Source organism: Diabrotica virgifera, chromosome 8 (assembly GCF_917563875.1).
Source record: "Diabrotica virgifera virgifera chromosome 8, PGI_DIABVI_V3a".
In the NCBI taxonomy this organism is placed as follows: domain Eukaryota; kingdom Metazoa; phylum Arthropoda; class Insecta; order Coleoptera; family Chrysomelidae; genus Diabrotica; species Diabrotica virgifera.
Genome location: NC_065450.1, coordinates 175496799 through 175516594, shown reverse-complemented (window position 1 = coordinate 175516594; position 19796 = coordinate 175496799). Strand labels below are relative to the sequence as shown.

Below are 19796 nucleotides of genomic sequence, written 5' to 3'. Positions count from 1 at the left end.
ATTGGATTTCTCCTTTTGTTTTTTTTTCAAAAAAATATATTGATTTTTTAACCGTAACTTAGAAAGTTTGGTAAAAAAGAGTTTTGTAGGTTTTTACAAGATCTATAAGCCTATTAATATTAAATATTTTTTAAAATCCTCAGTCGCAAAAAGAGGTGATTTTTAAAGGGTTGGTAAAGGTGGTTTTTGCATGTTATTACAAGTTTTAATTGTCAATAGCTCACTCAATTTTTGCCGTAGGAAAAATTTTTGCCAACCAGGTTCTTGGGAATTAAATAAGCTACAATTTCATATTTAAACATTTTTTCTCTGATGCTAATCTTTCTATTCTGATGAAAGGCCATTTTTTTCCAAACTACAAAAATTTGCTATTCGCTTTTAACTCCATTTTTTTAAACTAATCATTTTAAGCCGGTCAAACTTCTAGAACCTATTAATAATACATACAGTCGGAAAAATGAAAGAATACCCATGAACGATCACATCAATCACTTATTTTGTATTTGCTGTCATTTTCTATAAATGACAAATGTTTGTTATAGAAGAAGACAGCAAATACAAAGTAAGTGATTGATGTGATCGTTCATGGGTATTCTTTCATTTTTCCGACTGTAACTCGACACCTTACGGTATAAGAGGATCATCGATTACGTATGTATGTATGTATGTAATAATACATAAATAAAGAAGACTAAATAAGGTCAATGACTAATTTTAATTAGGGTGGTAATTAGGAGGTTGCTTCCGATCGTTTTTTCGTTGAAAAAAATAGAGACTGACATTCTTTTCATTATAAGTCACTTAATTTTTGAGCTAGAGACTTTTTTTTATTTCTGGAGATATATATTTTTAAATACTTTAAATTAGTTTGAACAAGTTATCCTCGAAAAATGCATAGTTTTCCCGTCTTTTGACATTGAAACTACAATATTTAGCATTTAACGAAGAAGAGCTAACATATAATAAAGTATAGCTCGATTACTATTGGTCTTAAAGAAAATTAAAAAAAAACGGTTTTGTTTATTTTTTCAAAAGGTACATTTTGTTTAAGTAAAGTTGTGTTGATTAAACGAAAACTTTTGGAGTTATTAGCAGAAAACTTATTAATAACATTGATTTTTTCGATATAAAACAAACACTTTCGATAGCGAATAAATCGAAAACTATTGATTTTATCAAAAAAATGTAGAGAATGTATTTTGCTTAGAATGAATGTTTTTACCAACTTTTGCGGTCAAAATATAATAAAAAATTTGCACCCCGAGATGGATTTTTGATTTTGATCCTTGGACTATCCACTACTTATTCTCAAATTTTCAAGCAAATTGATCCATTCTGTAAAAATTGCGAGGTTTTGTCCTATTTTAAGCTTCATTACTTGGACTATACATAGTTTTGGACATAATGTGTTAAGACTGCCTCCTTAGCATTGTGAATTCAATCCCATTAAACATATTTGGGGAATATATACAAAACTTATTACAATAACTATATTGAACGTAACGGTTACAGTGAAGATTTCTACATATTATCATGCACTCATCGTTTCCAGCACGTAGCGGTTAGTTTCCGAAAAATATTGATTTTAATGGTTTTAAATATGAACAATTCATACTGTCCGGAGCGTATAGTATCAGACACCTCTTTGTAAAATCAGGTTTTTCGGAGACTACGCTACGTGCCGGAGACGATGAGTGCATGATAATGTAGAAACCTTGACACAGCAGTTTTGGAAACATGCTAATATGCATTGAGTACTGCTACTACTACAATTTGGGAAAAAAGTGTGCGGAAATTTGAAAAGTTAGAAGAATGTTGGATGCTTGAAAATCATATAGAAGCAAATAATCCAGAACCCAGTCAAAGAATACATATCTCCCAAGAACCGACACAAACGGATTATCTATGAACTAAATTTTTATGCGCATGTGCCAGATCGGCCATTTCTCAATTTGTATGAATAGCAAATAATTTTGGTGACATTTGTCTTGTACAGGATCGGCGTTTGTTGTCACAGTTGTTTGTTTGGCTTGGCTTGGCGTTAGTATAGTATTTTTACTACAAAAACGTTATTACGTAGGTCAAAATTTTTGACGTAAGAGAACTGTCAAAACATTAGAATGTGACTTTTCATTATTGCCATGTTTATTATAAACACGGCAATAATGAAAAGTCACATTCTAATGTTTTGACAGTTATCTTACGTCAAAAATTTTAACCTACGTAATAACGTTTTTGTAGTAAAAATACTATATATTGTTTTTGTATCAGTTTGTAGCTCATAGTATTTTGTATAGACTTATTTTCTATATATATATTCTTATACAGTGCTAGTCAAAAGTCCGTACCCCCCCTCGTAACTTTTGAACGGTTATACTTATAATAGTGAAATTTGGAGGAAGGAAATGAACTGACGTATGCTTCTTAACTAGTCATGACAGGTGACGTAAAAGTGACAGATGACTTTACAGCGCCACTGTGACAGATAATTTTAAATGGTACCCTATGGTAAGCGATACCTCGTTTGATAGGTATTGAAAATACCCATTCAGCTATACTAATTTTGTTTGAGTTTAAACTCATTTGTATGAATAAATGAAATAATATAAAATTGTAGTTTCGCATTTAATTAATAAAAATTCAAACCTCCGCCTATGGTTACTTGTCAAAAAGGTTGACGTTGACGTAAAAACTACTAGAGAGCTGAAAAATGTCAACTTTTTTGACAAAATAACCATGGGCGGACATTTGAATTTTTAATAATTAAATGCGAAACTACAAAGTTATATTTATTTCATTTATTCACCAAAATCAAAATCAAATTAAACCCAAAAAAAGTAGTATGACTGAATAGGTATTATCAATACCTTTCAAATGAGGTGTCACTTGCCATAAAGTCCCATTTAAAATGATCTGTCACAGTGGCGCTGTAAAGTCATCTGTCACTATTACGTCACCTGTCATGACTAGTTAAGAAGCGTACGTCCGTTTATTTCCTCCCTCCAAATTTCACTATTATATGTATAACCGTTCAAAAGATACGAGGGGGGGTACGGACTTTTGACTAGCACTGTATAGCCTACAACTATTAATTGTTATTTTCCAACATTTATACAATTTAATTCTTTTTGAGATATCTTGATTATGTGAATTAATTATTTTAAGCTTTTTCATGAACTATAAACTATCGTATAAAAAATTAATTTTGTATTTATTGGGATTTCACAAAGAATTTGAATCTAAAATATCATACAAATTCTCTAACTTTTCTTTGACCTCTACTGTACCAAATGCATCTGCAGGAAGAGCACAAAGTCATATTTTATATGTGTTCATTCCACAAGCCACGTGCTGTGTTTAAAAAGTTGAGGATCCAATACTCACAAAAACTTCCATAAAGTACTTTTATCAGCAAACCTAAATTAAATTTAATAAACTATGTTTCATTAAATTGTTTCTGTAGTTTGTATAAAACAATAACTTAGGTCAAATATATAAAACAATTTATGACTGACTACTTGAAATTCAGGATTTTCAGGAGTAACATTATATAATTTAACTAATTCAAAAAGTTTGATCCAATATCACTTGAAATTGTTTCAACATTCAAGTTAATGCTTGATCATTGACAATACACTCTTCATAATAGGTTTACATTCTCTTGATTATACTTGCGTTCCAACAAAAAAAGCTAAAGGCTGCTTTCATATGGAATATAAAAGCTTCTGACCATAATGATCAAAACGTTTCCATATATATATATATATATTAATTAATATATTAATTTAAAAAATCACTTTTTCTCTTTTCTTCATTGCTTATTAGTTTTTATTGTATACTATATATATTTTTTCAGTTATTACATCTTTATATTTATAGAAATAAAATAGTACAATACTTATTGGTTTTTTATTTATTTACCCCGATATTCGACTTTAAAGAATGTACTGGCTGGTTTTGGCTGGAATGTACGGAATGTTTTGGCTGGTTTCCAAGACAATAAAAATTGAAAATATTGACATTCGATTTTAACATACAGTTTCTTGTTGTTGATCACGAACATTTGTCATCCAAAAAGAATTGGATTCCGTGACGGTTACAACGGCTGTTATTTTTCGATTATTTTACGAAATAACGAATATAATGAATTAGGAAATACCTCGACAAACAAGTAATTGGTCCTAGGTTTTCACCCAAAGTAATCGAAAGTAGAACTGGAAGTCGATATTGGAACTCTTCGTGTAACTTTGCTTCGATTGATCTACGATTTTACTAATTTTGTCATCTTGTTTTACATTCATATCATATTTTGAGTGACTTTAAAGCAATACCTACGGTTGTAACTCTAAAACCGAAGTCCGGTGTCAAATTTCTCATCTTTAATACCATCCATGGGTTATAAGCTTTCATTCGCCACCTCATTTGTCATTCTATCTGTATTAGTAACTGAGGAGTTGTATTCGCGGTCGGACGGACAGACAGTCATGAAACCAGAAGTATATATTTGTTCTCGTCTTGCGAATGCGCGTCGAATAATATATCACTTGTGCTATTGCGGTGACTTTAAAAGAGTACTTCCGGTCGCATTTCTAAAACCGGAAGTCCTAGGTCAAATTTCCCACCTTTAGTACCATCCATGTATTATGAGCTTTCATTCGACACCTCATTTGTGATTCTACCTGGTATAGTGACGGAGGAGTTACATCTCCGGTCGGACGGACAGACAGTCTAGGTCAAATGTCTCACCTTGAGTACCATCCATGGATTATAAGCTTTCATTTGACACCTCATTTGTTATTCTACCTGGTATAGTGACTGAAGGAGTTATGTTCGCGGTCGGACGGACAGACAGCCTATTAGGTCACACCAAGTCGTTCAAATTCTCACCAACTTGTTCACACTTTTTCAAAATTGGTGAAAACAACAAATTATATTTTGTATCGTTGTATCAATATAAGCCAAAAAGAATAATTAGTGAATGTCACGCCACTATAATATATTTTATTATTGGTCTTTCAATGCTAAAATCAGGATAAAAAAGGTATTTTATCCATGGTTTTAATCAACATAATTCTCACCATTACTTTGTGTTGTATTTGCAACCTTTTGTAAATCAAAAATAATTCCACCATATTAAGAATGTCAACAAAAGCCGGCCCTGCATGCAACCTTTCTCTCAGTGCAACTAAAATTTTATTGATACACGCCAGAAATGTGCGAGACGTTTCTCAGTGTACTCGCGTGTACACTTGCCAACTCGATACTAAAATTAAGTACATGCTAACAACAAAAGAATCGCCGTCCGTGTCGGTTCTTGTGAGAGATATGTATTCTTTGACCCAGTGATTATTTAAAATCCAAATGAAGATACCAACGACAGTAATTATGATTATGGATCTAATTCGTGAAACGGTAAAATATTTCTCATGTAATATGTTTGACTTAGACTTGAGAGTTGGACTGGCAAGATGTTATATTTTCTCGACTCTGCTTTACTGGATAGAAGCATGGACACTTAACGCGTCGACTGCTAAAAAGTTGGAAGCATTTGAACTGTGGGTGTATAGAAGACTCCTGAAGATATCATGGACCGACCATGTAACAAACAACGAAGTTATGAGAAGAGGCAACAAAAGAATGGAAATATTGGAAACCATCAAGATACGAAATCTACAATACCTGGGGCATGTTATACGTAATGAGAGATGCAACATACTTCAATTAATTATACAGGGGAAAATCCAGGGCAAGAAAAGGAAGGAGAAGAATCTCATAGTTGCGTAACTTGAGGGAATGGTACGGATGCACGCACATCAATCGAACTATTCAGAGCAGCAGCATCTAAGATCAGAATAGACATGATGATTGCCAACCTCCATCGCGGAGATGGCACGTAAAGAATAATCTGTTTTAATTTTCTCATTAAATTTTTTAGAGGGTTTTTGTTATTATTGTTTTATCAGTAAATACTTACCACTAAACAATAGAATTTGTAATTTTCTTCTATTTTTGCACTAATAATTGTATATTTCTCTAAATGAATATCAAATCCATTATAAGTTAAAACCGTAATTTTGCTTATCTTCGACAGTGTTTCAAATATTGGAAGAATTTGCTATTAACTTTCTTAGCATAGCGGACCGCTCTAGTAAAATCTTTCATCCCTAATCTAAAATAGTCGAAAATTCGTGAAATGTACTATAAAACATTTATAGTACTAAAATTATTACAATTTCAAGTTTAAATTCATCTACGGAATATTATTTATATTTTTTTTATTTAAATTTAAGGCGCATCAAACATCGGAATGTTATCTTATCTGCAAAGTTGTAATAAATAATAGTCGTAGAAGCAAAATCATTTTTACCCATAATGCTAAAGTTAACACATTGCGTGCCACGCTTTAATCGGGATAATAGTCTCAGGGGCCACTGATATCCACGGAATACAGTATACACATACATACTTGTATATCAAAAATGAGCGACGTGGCCCCCGGTAAAATATCTGTATCTCTCATATATGAGGGACGCGGCACGCAATGTGTTACAACTGAACTATCTCCAATGCGGAGCTGTATGCAATCCTTGAAGCTTTAAAATACATTAACAAATCGAACCAGAGAAATTACACAATGAACGAAATGAATGAAATTGAAATTGAACACAATGAATGAGATTACACAATGAACGCCCTTTGTGACATTTAAAACATATATTCCAACAACCCTATTCATAAAGACATTCATAAAGAACTTCAACATGCTGCAAAAGAGAACAAACACGTGGTATTAATCTGGGTTCCATCTCATATTGGAGTACAGTGTAACGAGTTTGTGAACCGCCTAGCTCACGAAGCAGCAACAAGTTCATCTAAATAAAATAGTGCCAACTGATGTTAAATTGTGTTTTAAAAACGTAGTTAGTTGTGCGTGGCAAAACAAATGGTCGCATCATTCCGAAAAAACTAAAACAAATTAAAGGCAATGCTTTACAAAAACAGGCCTTTTCGTTACCTAAGAAAAAACAAGTTATCTTCACTCGACTCCGACTTGGTCACACCCGTCATACACATTTCTACAGAATAACTAGAGATAATCCTCCATACTGCAACCAGTGTCAAACGAATGTAACAATAAAACATATCTTAACCGATTGTCAAATACAGTAGAACCCCGCAAATCCGAACCAACGGAAAGTGAAAAAAAAATTTAAAAATTCAAAATAAAAATTTAAAAACATGTTTATTATGTGAGAAAATAATTACGTAAGATGCTAGCTACAGTATTAAACACTGCAACACTAATGGGTGAATAAAAGCGTCGAAGACTAAACACAATCAATAAAGGAATGTGCATAATACACATTTCCCATGGTATACTATGATCGAAAACATTGAAAAAGATAAGAAACATGAGGAACATAGTGTAATCAATATCCAGATTACAAATTAAATGAATCATTTACATGACCGAATTCCCATGTCCCGTGACGAAACAAAACTACTGGCGTTAGCGATTTAATATTTCAGTAATCTAAATATTTTTCAGCTTTAGAATATTGGAGGCATAAACGTGCGGATAACGTTTCATAAAGGGATCGGTGGCAGTCCAAATCTTTTAAAAATCATCTTCGTTAGCTTCTTAGGCTAACTTTCGGATAATCCGAACAGGCTGTCCCCCCAATTAGTTCGGATTTGCGGGGTTCTACTGTATACCAGCAAATAAACTCAACCAAATACTATAGACTGTAATACATACAACTATTGATATTTCCCATTAATTTTGAGGAAGCAAAAAAATAGCGCAATCTAGCGGTATGAGTAGGATAACCAGAGCAATCTAACCTTACATTTATAAAATTGCTTTATTATTGTTTTTGTATAAGTGTTTGAACTATTTTTATTTTAATTTAATTTAGCAAAATTAGCTCGTTATTCAAAAATTAAATTTGAATGTTTACGTCAAATTTTACGTTGTCAAAACGTAGTTCAACTCAAGCCGACAGTGGCGCTAGTGGCAACATGCTTCCAGATTTCTGTGGGAGTTGGATGTATTACAGTCAATAGTATTTGACTCAACCTTGCCAGGGACATATCTGAGCTTCTTAGAGACAATAAAAATATCAACAATTTCATAAAGTTTTTAATGGATATAGGCATAAAAGACATTTACTTTGTATCACAAATTGTTCAGGTATCCTTTTTGATAGTACATATGTATTTACTTAATATTGTAATCTCTGTTTATTTTTAATATGTATTTTTCTATTGTTGTCGTTTATATCCCTAGTAGTTCGGACGAAATTAAATAAAAATAAATAAAAAAAAATAATTTTTTTAGGAGGAAACTCTGCAGAGCATTTTGAACTATATGTCCATTACTACCAAATTAAAATGGCAAAGCCCCGGAAATTCGAAAATCTACAATCTCCAACGACTTCTTTCCTCCCTTCAAGACCACATGCTAGCTCACTACACAACTTCATTGAAACATAAGTTCACCTTCCAAGAAAACGACCTGTTTCTAAGTCACGTATCTCACGTGTTCCAATTTGCCATAAAAATACTGAAGAGGGCCGCTAATATACTTATAATGTATCCGTCTAGTTTAGAATTGCTGTACAATGTTCTGTTAGAATCGGCTACTGGAGCTATGCTGTTTAAAATATTGAATTCTCTTCTACTCATACCAGCAGCGTATATCAAAAACATGTATCCGCTTTTGTTGGAATTAATGGATCCCATAGATAAATTCAATCAATTGCTGCCAAGAGAATTGCTGAGGGGAGAGAAAAATTCTTCCAGTAAGTATTAATTTTTTTTAATGAAAATTAATGATAAACGGATATAAAAATCATTAACAGTAGTAAACAGTAGCGCGTCATCAATATTTTTGTTTTTCGAAAGTTATGCGAACTTTCAACAGTGGGACAACAGTGTGTCGGCAATACGACAGTGACAGTGACATCATACTATCAAAAACAATAATTATTATACTCATAGGCACGCTAAATGTTGCCAAGTCAGTCACATTGGATTTCTTGTTATAGAAAATCGATTTTTAGTAGTTCCAATGTGACACAAAATCTAGGCATGGGATAAAAAAGTTTATTTGAAGAAAGTGTATTTTTTTGTTCTTCTTAATGGCGGTACAGGCTCCTTTTGGCAATCGTATGAAATATCGTATTGTAACCTAGAAGTCAAACAATTAGGAATGCACGTCATAGATTTAATGACATCATAACCTACCAGTACAAACTTGACGACAAACAAATTGAACAAATTTTTCCTCATATATTAGTTTTTTTGCTACCGTTAAGTTTAGCAGGAAAGCGCTGTTGCCAAATAAAAAACGTATGTATTTTTGCCAAAACAGCTACCGGCTACACTGTTTCTCTTTGTCTTTAAGAGTGTGAAACAAAGATAATTATCTGTAATATAAGGGTCAAAGTCATGTTGTAATATATAAGGTTATGTAAAATTTTTATTTGTATATTTTTTTTCTTCTTCTTGTGTGGCGTTTTGGGAGATGTATCAATTTAGCCAGCAACATTTCTTAAAATTAACGCCTAACTAAACCTACCATACAACAAAACTACATATTACGAACCTAATCGACCAATCAAGGATAGGGAAGGGAAAGGTTTAAAAAATAAACTGTCCTTAAAATATAAACTAAATAAATAAAGTATAATTTGAAAACAATAATTTGACATTATATTTAACCTCCAATATTATGACAGACGTCAGTTACCATTTACAATCTCTCCAAGTATAATAATGACGTCACATAAACTCGTCACTAATTCTACCCAATGAAATGCCCGCTGTAATAGGAATGCCATGTCAGGCACGTCAAAAAAATCTGATGATTCCCTATATATTTTTTCAAATTTAGAATATGGCACAATTACATGCATTCCTTATTGTTTGACTTTTCCTTTATATTTGAAAGAGGAGAGACACTGTAAGTAGAAATGTAAACTATTGGTTTTGAATGGAAATTTTGAAATGTAGGGTAGAAAATGAGGTTATTAGAAAAATTGTATTAATATCCCAGTAAATGAACGTGAAATACGGCGATACCGTGTAATTTTCAGGGTTAACTCAGAATTGCATGAAAATTTGGATTTAGATTCTACTACAACCTTACCCTTCCACTTCAAAGTTGGACTTGTGCCCTTGGTTGCTTTTACAAGGGGGGGAGTGAAAACATCCCCATATCCGGGGTGAAACATACGTTTAAAATAAGTCCGGAAATGGATAAAGTGACTAATTCTCAGCAACTTTTGTTATAAAGAGTTTAATCACTTTCAATACTTTTCTAGTTATTGACGAGTGAATATGTTTATTTTTCAACAAAAAAAAACGTGTTCAGGCTGTTTTTCACAAATAACTCAAAATATAGGTATTTTATCGAAAAAAATATTCCTAGCAAAATGTAGCATATAAAAAAAACGAAAAAAATGGTGTATTTATGGGGTTTCTAGAACCAATAAAAGCAAAATTGTAGCTCATGAAAAATACGTTCTTATTCGTCAAATTCCAAATCTACTATTTTAACGTGAAATAACCAAAAGATGAAACACTTTTCGGGTAAGATCCATTAAAACTTTTTTAAAGTGTTTAAATAAAGTTTTATTTTTATATTTTACAAAAGTTTCTAGCATCAAAACTAAGCGAATTACGTTCAAAATAAAGTTGGCCACTTTTTTTTGTAAAAAAACTCGTAAAAATCGCCCCCTATTTAGCACCCCAAAATTAAATTAATCGTTATCGTTTTACAAACAATTTACTTTTGGTATGTATTTTTTATATGATATGTAAGTTTCACCGGTTCAAAGTGTTTATTTTTGAAAGGGTTGTAGTTGAAAGGGCTTGAACGAGTCATTAATCACGAGGGTATTCAAAGTTTGTACAGCCATATCTTAACTAATTTTTTTCTTACAGAAAAACAAAATAAAACTAAAATATTTATAAAAGCAAAAACTACAAATTTTTACTCTTTGAGATTTTTAAAATATCACAATACTTTTTAAGTTATTTTGAAAAAAAGGCATTTTGCAAAAATTTTAGAAAAATTGTTTTTACTATAAAACCAAATTTTTTCAAAAATAGCACTTCGAACCGGTCAAACATACAGAGTATATAAACAATACCTATTATACAGTTGAGTCCAGGGGTCTTTACCCGTGCGTCATCATTTAAAGCATACGAAATAAGTCGGCAATTTATTCCACGCAACAGCAAGTGACAGAAAGTGGCCACTGTTCCGATCACAGGTTATATTAAAAAATTTGACGTTATCAAATAAATAGAATGTCAAATGTAAGTTTTGCTTTAAAATTTTGGTGCAGAATTACAGCTACATTTGAAGTAGTTTAACAAATTATTTAATATCATTAGTGATTAATTAACAATTTATAACAAAAATATGATAAAATATTTTCTTATCATTTTATTCACTTTGGCGAAAACTTCCAACCATTCCTTAACTGTGTGAATGAGGTTAGCTTTCTATGTTGTAAAAATTAGTGGGAAAATAAAATGCACCTTACCATAAAATTTCAAACTCCAATATAAAATCAGTTGTGAAAACAACTATTTGTGTAATATACAAAAATTTAAAATGCAAAAATTCTTAAAACAGCAAAAAATTCAACAGACTGACAGCCACAAAAGTAAACAAACCAGAAACGTCACAAATTATAGTTAAAATCCTGAAAACATCCCCAACCGTCTTTTTTGTACCTATCTCTTTTCGATGTACTGAATCTAGAGCGTTTATTAAAATAAAATAACATAATAAGTTCAACTTTGAAGTTGAGGGTAAGTAGAACCTAACTCCAAATTTTCATGCAATTCGAAGTTGACCCTGAAAATTACACTCCAAAACTTTCATTTACTGGGCTGTAATGGTTACATAGATCTACCAAGGTATATCAGTTGGAAATATATAAGCTTTCATCAAGCAGACTTTTTAAAATTCATTTTACAAGGTATTCGTGGTTAAGATCTTAATGAGCTCGATAAAAGATAACTGAAGTCCACTACTTCAGTACATAAAGAGAAAACATTGCCTGAAGAATGTTTATTTTTATTTACTATAGACAGAACAATGACATTGCCTATCTAAGCATGCACATACGAAACATTTTTGAAGTCACCAGTTGCCAAGAACAAGGCTTTTTCTGTGTTTTCACAACTTGAAAATTGTCTTTTGTGGTAATCACTAACCCACCATTATTTTGTAAATGTAATAACTAGCTAAATTTCCCTTTATAAGCATAGGAATGATGGCATTATGGTTTAAATAAACATTGAATATAATATAAACACTTCAGTTTGGGAACAATTTCCCCAATAATAAATACACGTATACAGGGTGAGTCACCACTAACGGGACGGAAGATTACAGCGAAATGGTAAAAGATTGGTAAAAAATTAATAGGTTGTAAGTTGATAAAAGCTACATTCTAAAATTATTTTGAAATATACAGGGTGTCCCAATAAATGCCGACGTATCAAAGTTGTATTTTTTCTTATGGAATACTTTGTATTTTATTGCATTTTTTAATTTTCCGCAAAAAATAAGTTATAGTTTTATAAGGCTATACCTATGTACAGAGTGTTCTGAGTTATGTTGACTTTTCTTAGAATTTCAAGTTTTAAAGGAAGGCTTATTCTCAAGTTATTTAAGAAATTATAAAAAATTACTTTTAAATTTAAATAGCGGGATACTGGTTGAATGCACTCCATGATTGATTATTGCGCATTTATTTACAGAGTGTTCAAAATTTACAATTTCATTATTGGATTATTCAATATGTCATTATGCTTATTTTAAATGGAACACCATGTATATTAATAAATAATTATACTAAACAGATTTACCTCTTTCGAATGGTGTATGGATGTCCGATACCTAGGTCTCATAGTTTTTGCGTAATTTGCAATTATTTAAATTCTTAATCTGTAAATCGATTTTAAAACAAAAGATGTAGGTAGTTAATTAATGTTATTGTATGACATTGTCATTTTAGGACAGTACGGTGTGGTAACTATCAATAATATAAACATCCGTGTATGAATGGGGTTATGTTAAAAATATTGTATATGCTACTTTTGCTACAACTACAGATGATATGAAATTAAGAATTTCGAACGCTTTTGCGTCTGTAACACCACCTATGTTAAATAATGTAAGCAAATCATTTGAAGATAAAATCACTTGTGTATTGCGCAAGAAAGCAAACATTTTGACCATCTATTACATAACTGATAATTTTATACTTATAGTAAGTTGTGGTTCATTTTGTATTATTTATGTATTTGTTTTAATAAAATTCTTTGTTTCGTTATGTATTTAATTATTTTCAATAACGAAAAAATTTATTTTACAAATCTGCATCTAAAAGTATACATTTTTATTTATAACTACACTCGTTTATACCAACTATGCCAAGATGATGGGTTTAAAAATCGAGAGTGACTCTAAAATAAATATTTTTAAAATCGATTTACCTTTTAAGAAAATTGTAAATTAAGCAAAAACTATGACTCCTAATTAGTTATAAAACATCCATATACCATTCGAAAGAGTAACCTGTGTTTAGTATAATAATTTATTAATATACGTCATACGGTGTTCTATTTAAAATAAGCATCATATATGTAACACATTGAATAATCCAATAATGAAATTGTAAATTTTGAACACCCTGTAAATAAATGGATAATATTCAATCGTGGAATACATTAATTAAGATAATTACCAGACCACACCGTACTGTCATAAAATGACAATGCGATACAATGGCATTAATTAACTACCTCTTTTGTTTTAAAATCGATTTACAGAATAAGAATTTAAATAATTGTAAATTACACAAAAACTATGAGACCTATGTATAGGACATCCATATACCATTCGAAAGAGGTAAATTTGTTTAGTATAATTATTTGCTAATATACATGGTGTTCCATTTAAAATAAGCATCATATGACACATTGAATAATCCAATAATGAAACTGTAAATTTTGAACACCCCGTAAATAAATGTGTAATAATCAATCATGGAATACATTCAAACAATATCCAACTATTTAGATGTAAAAGTATTTTTTTTATAATTTCTTAAATAACTTGAGAATAAGCCTTTTTTTAAAACTCTACATTTTGAGAAAAGTCAACATAACTTAGAACACTCTGTACATAAGAATAGGGAAGCCTTATGAAAATATATCTTATTTTTTGCGGACAATTAAAAAATGCAATAAAATATAGGGTGTTCCATAAGAAAAAATATAACTTTGATACGCCGCCATTTATTGGGACACCCTGTATATTTCAAAATAATTTTAGAATGTAGTTTTGATCAAATTACAAACTATTATTTAAAATTTTTTTCAAATCTTTTACCATTTCGCCGTAATCTTCCGTCCCGTTAGTGGTGACTCACCCTATATAATAAAGGATACAATCCTTTAGTTTAGATTTCTTATCTCCTACCATAGAAATAAAAACTTCCTCATTATACAGGGTGTCCCGAAAAGATTGGTCATAAATTATACCACACATTCTAGGGTCAAAAATAGGTTGATTGAACCTCACTTACCTATATACAATAGTGCACACAAAAAAAGTTACAGCCCTTTGAAGTTACAAAATGAAAATCGATTTTTTTTTCATATATCGAAAACTCTCAGAGATTTTTTATTGAAAATTGACATGTGGCATTTATTAATAAAAAAATTAAGTAAAATTTGTGCACCCCATACAAATTTTATGGGGGTTTTGTTCCCTTAAACCCCCCCAAACTTTTGTGTACGTTCCAATTAAATTATTATTGTAGCACTATTAGTTAAAACACATTATTTTTAAAACTTTTTTGCCTCTTAGTACTTTTTCGATAAGCCAGTGTTTATCGAGATAGTTTGAATATTTGTCGAATCCACCACATATTTGTATATGGTTAAGTACGGTTATAGAGACCTGTTAATAATCTGAAAATTTATTTATAATTTACATTTTTAGGTATATTTTGAAAAAGAAGCTACATCTCGATAAAAGGTGACTTATGAACAAAAGACTAAGAGACAAAAGTTTTAAAAACACTGTGTTTAACTAATGGTACCACAATAATAGTTTAATTGGAACGTACACAAACATTAGGGGGGTTTAAAGGAACAAAACCCCCATAAAATTTTTACGTAAATATATTGAAAAAGAAGCCGCATCTCAATAAAAACTGGCCAATCGAAAAAATACTAAGAGGCAAAAAAGTTTTAAAAACGTTGTGTTTAACTAATGGTACCACAATAATGAATTAATTGGAACGTACACAAAAGTTTGGGAGGGTTTAAGGGAACAAAATCCCCATAAATTTTTTATGGGGTGGACAAATTTCACTAAAATTTTGTTTTAAGATGCTCCTGACATAAGAATTATACATGTCGATTTTCAATAAAAAATCTCTAATAGTTTTCGATATATTGAAAAGAATCGATTTTCATTTTGTAACTTCAAAGGGCTGTAACTTTTTTTGTGAGCACATTTGTACTAAGGTAAGTTAGGTTAAATCGAACTATTTTTGACCCCACAATGTGTGGTATAATTTATGACCATTCTTTTCGGGACACCCTGTATATTTGCAAAAGTCATTTGATAGATAAACTTGTTTTATTGTTTCAGGAAGCGAAACTCCCACTTTGGATCAATTGGCCGAACAATCCTGGGTGTGGATAGTCGATCTACAGAAAACCTGCTCACTGGTCGTCGGCCATTGCCTGGGAGGCATGCTAGTAGGCGACCAACCAACCTACTACGAAAATCTTTGCCGGCACTGGCTTTCCAATGAAATATTCTCTTCCGGTTTAGAGAACGAAACTATCGATCTAGAAGCTCTAACAGAATTGTCCTACCAAGCAACGTCAAAAAACTCGGAACAGATTTTAATTACTTTAGACAAGTTACCTTCACCCGTCGAAAGCCTTTGCAAGGTGGTATTTGAACTTCCTTGTCAATACGACGAGGCTTGCGCAGTACCTCCGGATGAATTAAAAACCAGCAACGCATTTTACAACAAATTAATGGAAGATATAGAAATAGAACCGTGGGAATTTGACGAAGAAGACAAGAACGTTTTGGATAGCGTTACCAAATGCTATTTAATGACATTGTTAATACACACGCGGTTAATACACAAGCCTTCCTCCCATCCTGCAGTGAAGGAGGTTTACAGGAATGTTTTAAATTTAAGACAAAAGATGATTGGTCTGATCTACTGCGATGAGTACAAAGACGAACTCATCGGAGACAAGGACGCTGAGAATGAGCAGTCCGAAAATGTTAATGCCAAAGACGTAGTATCTGTGGACGAGGAATATAATTTTAAATCTTTTTGCCAAGGAATTCTGAAAAGGTCGTTATTCATGTTATTATTTGTTAAAAGTAAGTATATTTTATGAAATCAATGTAGTTATGATCTTTTTTACTATTTATGATATTGGGAATTCATCATCATCAATAAATAAATTAATATATTATGACAAAGCCAAAGCATCTTTGGCATTTATTAGTGCGTTAGTTAGGTGACTCTACTCGAGTTGCTTGGGAATAAAAAAATGAAGAAAATTGTTCCATGGGAAGCCGAGAAGATACATTTTTTATACGTATACCGATTTTGAACTTTGAGATTATATTTTTTTTAACCTAGTTTTTAATTGGGATTTTGGTATTTTTGGTATTTTTCACGCGCAATACCGATCGTTTTTGTTATTATAATATATGTTATGAGTCTCTTGAAGATATGAAAATTTGTATGCAGAAAGAGGACCGAAATAAAAAGGAAGAACCACTCATCGCAATTAAACTTTGTTTTTTTTTTAAGAAGCGCCCTGTCGCCCTTTTTCCAATACCGTTTTCTTAATTAAATTTAATTTAATAGTTGCCGAGGTATTCTATTTGTTTATAAGTCAAAAAATTGTTGGAAAAACATTTTGAGCAGTGTCAAGAATGTTAAAACATTGCTGACACTGCTCAAATAGTCCAATTTCAATTCTGTAAAGTACGTTAGATAGGTATAGTGCCTTTTTATACGAAATTCATAGTTGTTCTGGTGTATCATAACTATTATGGTTATTATTGCGTCCGTAAATTATTGGTAATTAACATTTAACTGTTGCTAAACTATTCGTTAAATTTCCACCGGCTTCTGGAAATATAATCTATACCAAAATAGCTTGTATGTCTCCAAGTTATTTGATTATTGTTAAATAATTATTTACCTAAAACTGGGAAAACCCGCATTTTTCGAGGAAAATTTTCGTCGAAGCAAGTCGGCAAAAACATGTCACTATTAAGAATTTAATTACGGTGAATTTTTATTTGGGTGTTTTGGTGTAAATAACTAAGTAAAATTGTTGTTAAATAGCTTTTCTTTGTATTTTGCTAATTTGCCCAGAGTATGTTAGGAATAACCTTTCATTCCGACAATACATCTATACTACCGTCCTCAATTAAAACGCGGTATCTGCAAAAAATTGAAAATCGAATTTTTCCTATATGTGGTTTTCTTGTGACCTTATTTATGCTTCTGCAATGTCTGAAAGCCGTATCATTTTATTTACTACCAAAATAAACAAATTGGAATATGCCGTATGTGCTAAATTTCAACAGTTGCTTAATTAAAATGCGGTATCTACAGAGTACTCAACTAAAAAGCGGTATGTGCTAGCGAGTATGATGTACTTGCCGCGTTTTAATTGAACAGAGCACATTTACCGCGTTTTTATCGAGACTCGTGTTGCGACCTCGTATTTTGAACATTTATGACATGTAGGTATTTTGCGTATATAATAAACAATTATAAGCTATTTATTTTTCTTTTTTGGTAACTATTCTTGCTTGTAAAAAATCCTACTTATAAATAAAATGCAGATACGGCACTATTTCTGATCCAGTAATATGTCCGCTGCTCAATTAAAACGCGGTATATGACTTTTTATTTACAGCTTTGATAAAAACATGATTTTTTTTAAGAATATATTTTTAAACAATGTTCAAATATCATTAGAACATATTTTACGTTAAAAAGTTGTCTAAAACATATAGAGTCCTGAGAAAAAACTTTGAGAGCCGATTTCTCGGTTTTAAGTTGGCTGCACATACCGCGTTTTATTTGAGGACGACAGTATAGTTCACCATTGAAAACACCATATTGAGAAAAGACGTTGAAATGAAAGTAACCGATTGCATTTCTTTTGAATTCAAGCTTCACTATTGCTCTACACGTGTTACGAATTATTCACCTTTCATCTGGAGCATTTGTGGTAACTTAATGAAATCAAATGCTTTTAACTATTTGGCCGTTTTAGTAACATAACAGGCCTAAGTACGCCAGTAGCGACCTAGGAAGTCTCTTAGGAGACTTCTCTTCGATAGCGAATTAGGTGAACCACAAATCCAAACTGACTGGATGCTATTGGTATTGCTACAGTACATAAATCTTTCAGCTGGACATATGTAATATCAACATCATCATCAGCAATGCTATTGCTATTCCATCCATCGTCGGATGTAAGCCTCCCTTAGATGTGTCCATTCATATCTGTTTGCTGTTTTTTGCATCCATTCGTGGCCAGCCATTCGCTTGATGTCATCAGTCCATCTTGTTTAGGGTCTGCCTCTACTTCTTTTGCTTGCCCTTGGTTGCCACTCGAGAATTCGCTTTGTCCAGCGATTGTCTTCCATTCTTCCTATGTGTCCTGCCCAGTTCCATTTTAACATGGCAACCTTCTGGATCACATCTGTTACTTTTGATCGGCTTCTTATCTCTTCATTGGACTTGCGATCACTGAGCTTAATGTTGAGCATTCTTCGTTCCATAGCTCTCCGAGTCACTTGAAGTTTGTGGACTATGTTGTTAAAAGCCCAAGTTTCGGTTCCGTATGTCAGAACTGGCAATACGTACTGATCGAACGTTTTTGCCTTTAAAGTGTTTGACAAGTTTTTTTTTGAACTTTGACAGTTCTCTTTTTGGTCCCAAGTATACAGGGTGTCCAGAAACTCTACCGACAAACGAATACAGGAGATTCCTCAGATAATTTTAAAACAATTTAACCCAATTCACTTAGTCCGAAAACGACTAAGGGAGCTAGAGCTATTTGAAGATGGCGTCTGGTAATTAGTTTTTCTTAAATAACTCCGGAACGCTTCTATTTAGAAAAACCAAAATTGGTATGCTTATTTATTTTCCAGAGATAAATCGACTCCATCCATTGCAAATTTCTAGTACCGGTCATAGGCGTCCGTTTTAGGTAAGGCAACGGTTACTTTATCGCATAACTTTTTTGTCTTTGACTTTTAAACATTTTTGACACTGGATTATTAAATTGTGAGGTATTCTTGTACTAAAAGATACTCTTGTTTTAAGTCGATAGGATACACCGTTTTCTAGAATAATCGATTTGAAAATTTTTCGTTTTTTAAATTTCAAAAAAAAAAAAAAAAAACCATTTAGAAAAACGAAAACTTAAACGTTTAATTATATTCCAGAGATAAATCGATTTCATTAATTGCAAATTTCTAGTATCAGTCATATGCGTCGGTTTTGGTTAGGTCAACGGTTATTTTATCGCATAACTTTTTTGTCTTTAATTTTTAAGTATTTTTGACACTAGATTATTAAATTATGAGGTATTGTAGTAGTCAAAGTTACTCTTGCTTTAAGTTGGTAAAATACACCATTTTTTTTTTAATTTTTCATTTTTTTTTTCAAATTCAAGAGACTAAA

At 31.7% G+C, this 19796-nt stretch overlaps 1 protein-coding gene across 3 annotated transcripts in view; it reads left to right on the top strand.

Annotated features, from left to right (window-relative positions):
• LOC114328931 (probable E3 ubiquitin-protein ligase HERC1) overlaps positions 1–19796 on the top strand; it is a 240144-nt gene that overhangs the window by 55330 nt on the left and 165018 nt on the right. For all 3 annotated transcript variants that reach the window (XM_050659505.1, XM_050659504.1, XM_050659503.1), the window contains exons 8-9: positions 8342–8804; positions 15695–16453. In XM_050659505.1, the coding sequence (XP_050515462.1) occupies positions 8342–8804; positions 15695–16453 (1222 nt within the window). The remainder of the gene's footprint in view (positions 1–8341; positions 8805–15694; positions 16454–19796) is intronic.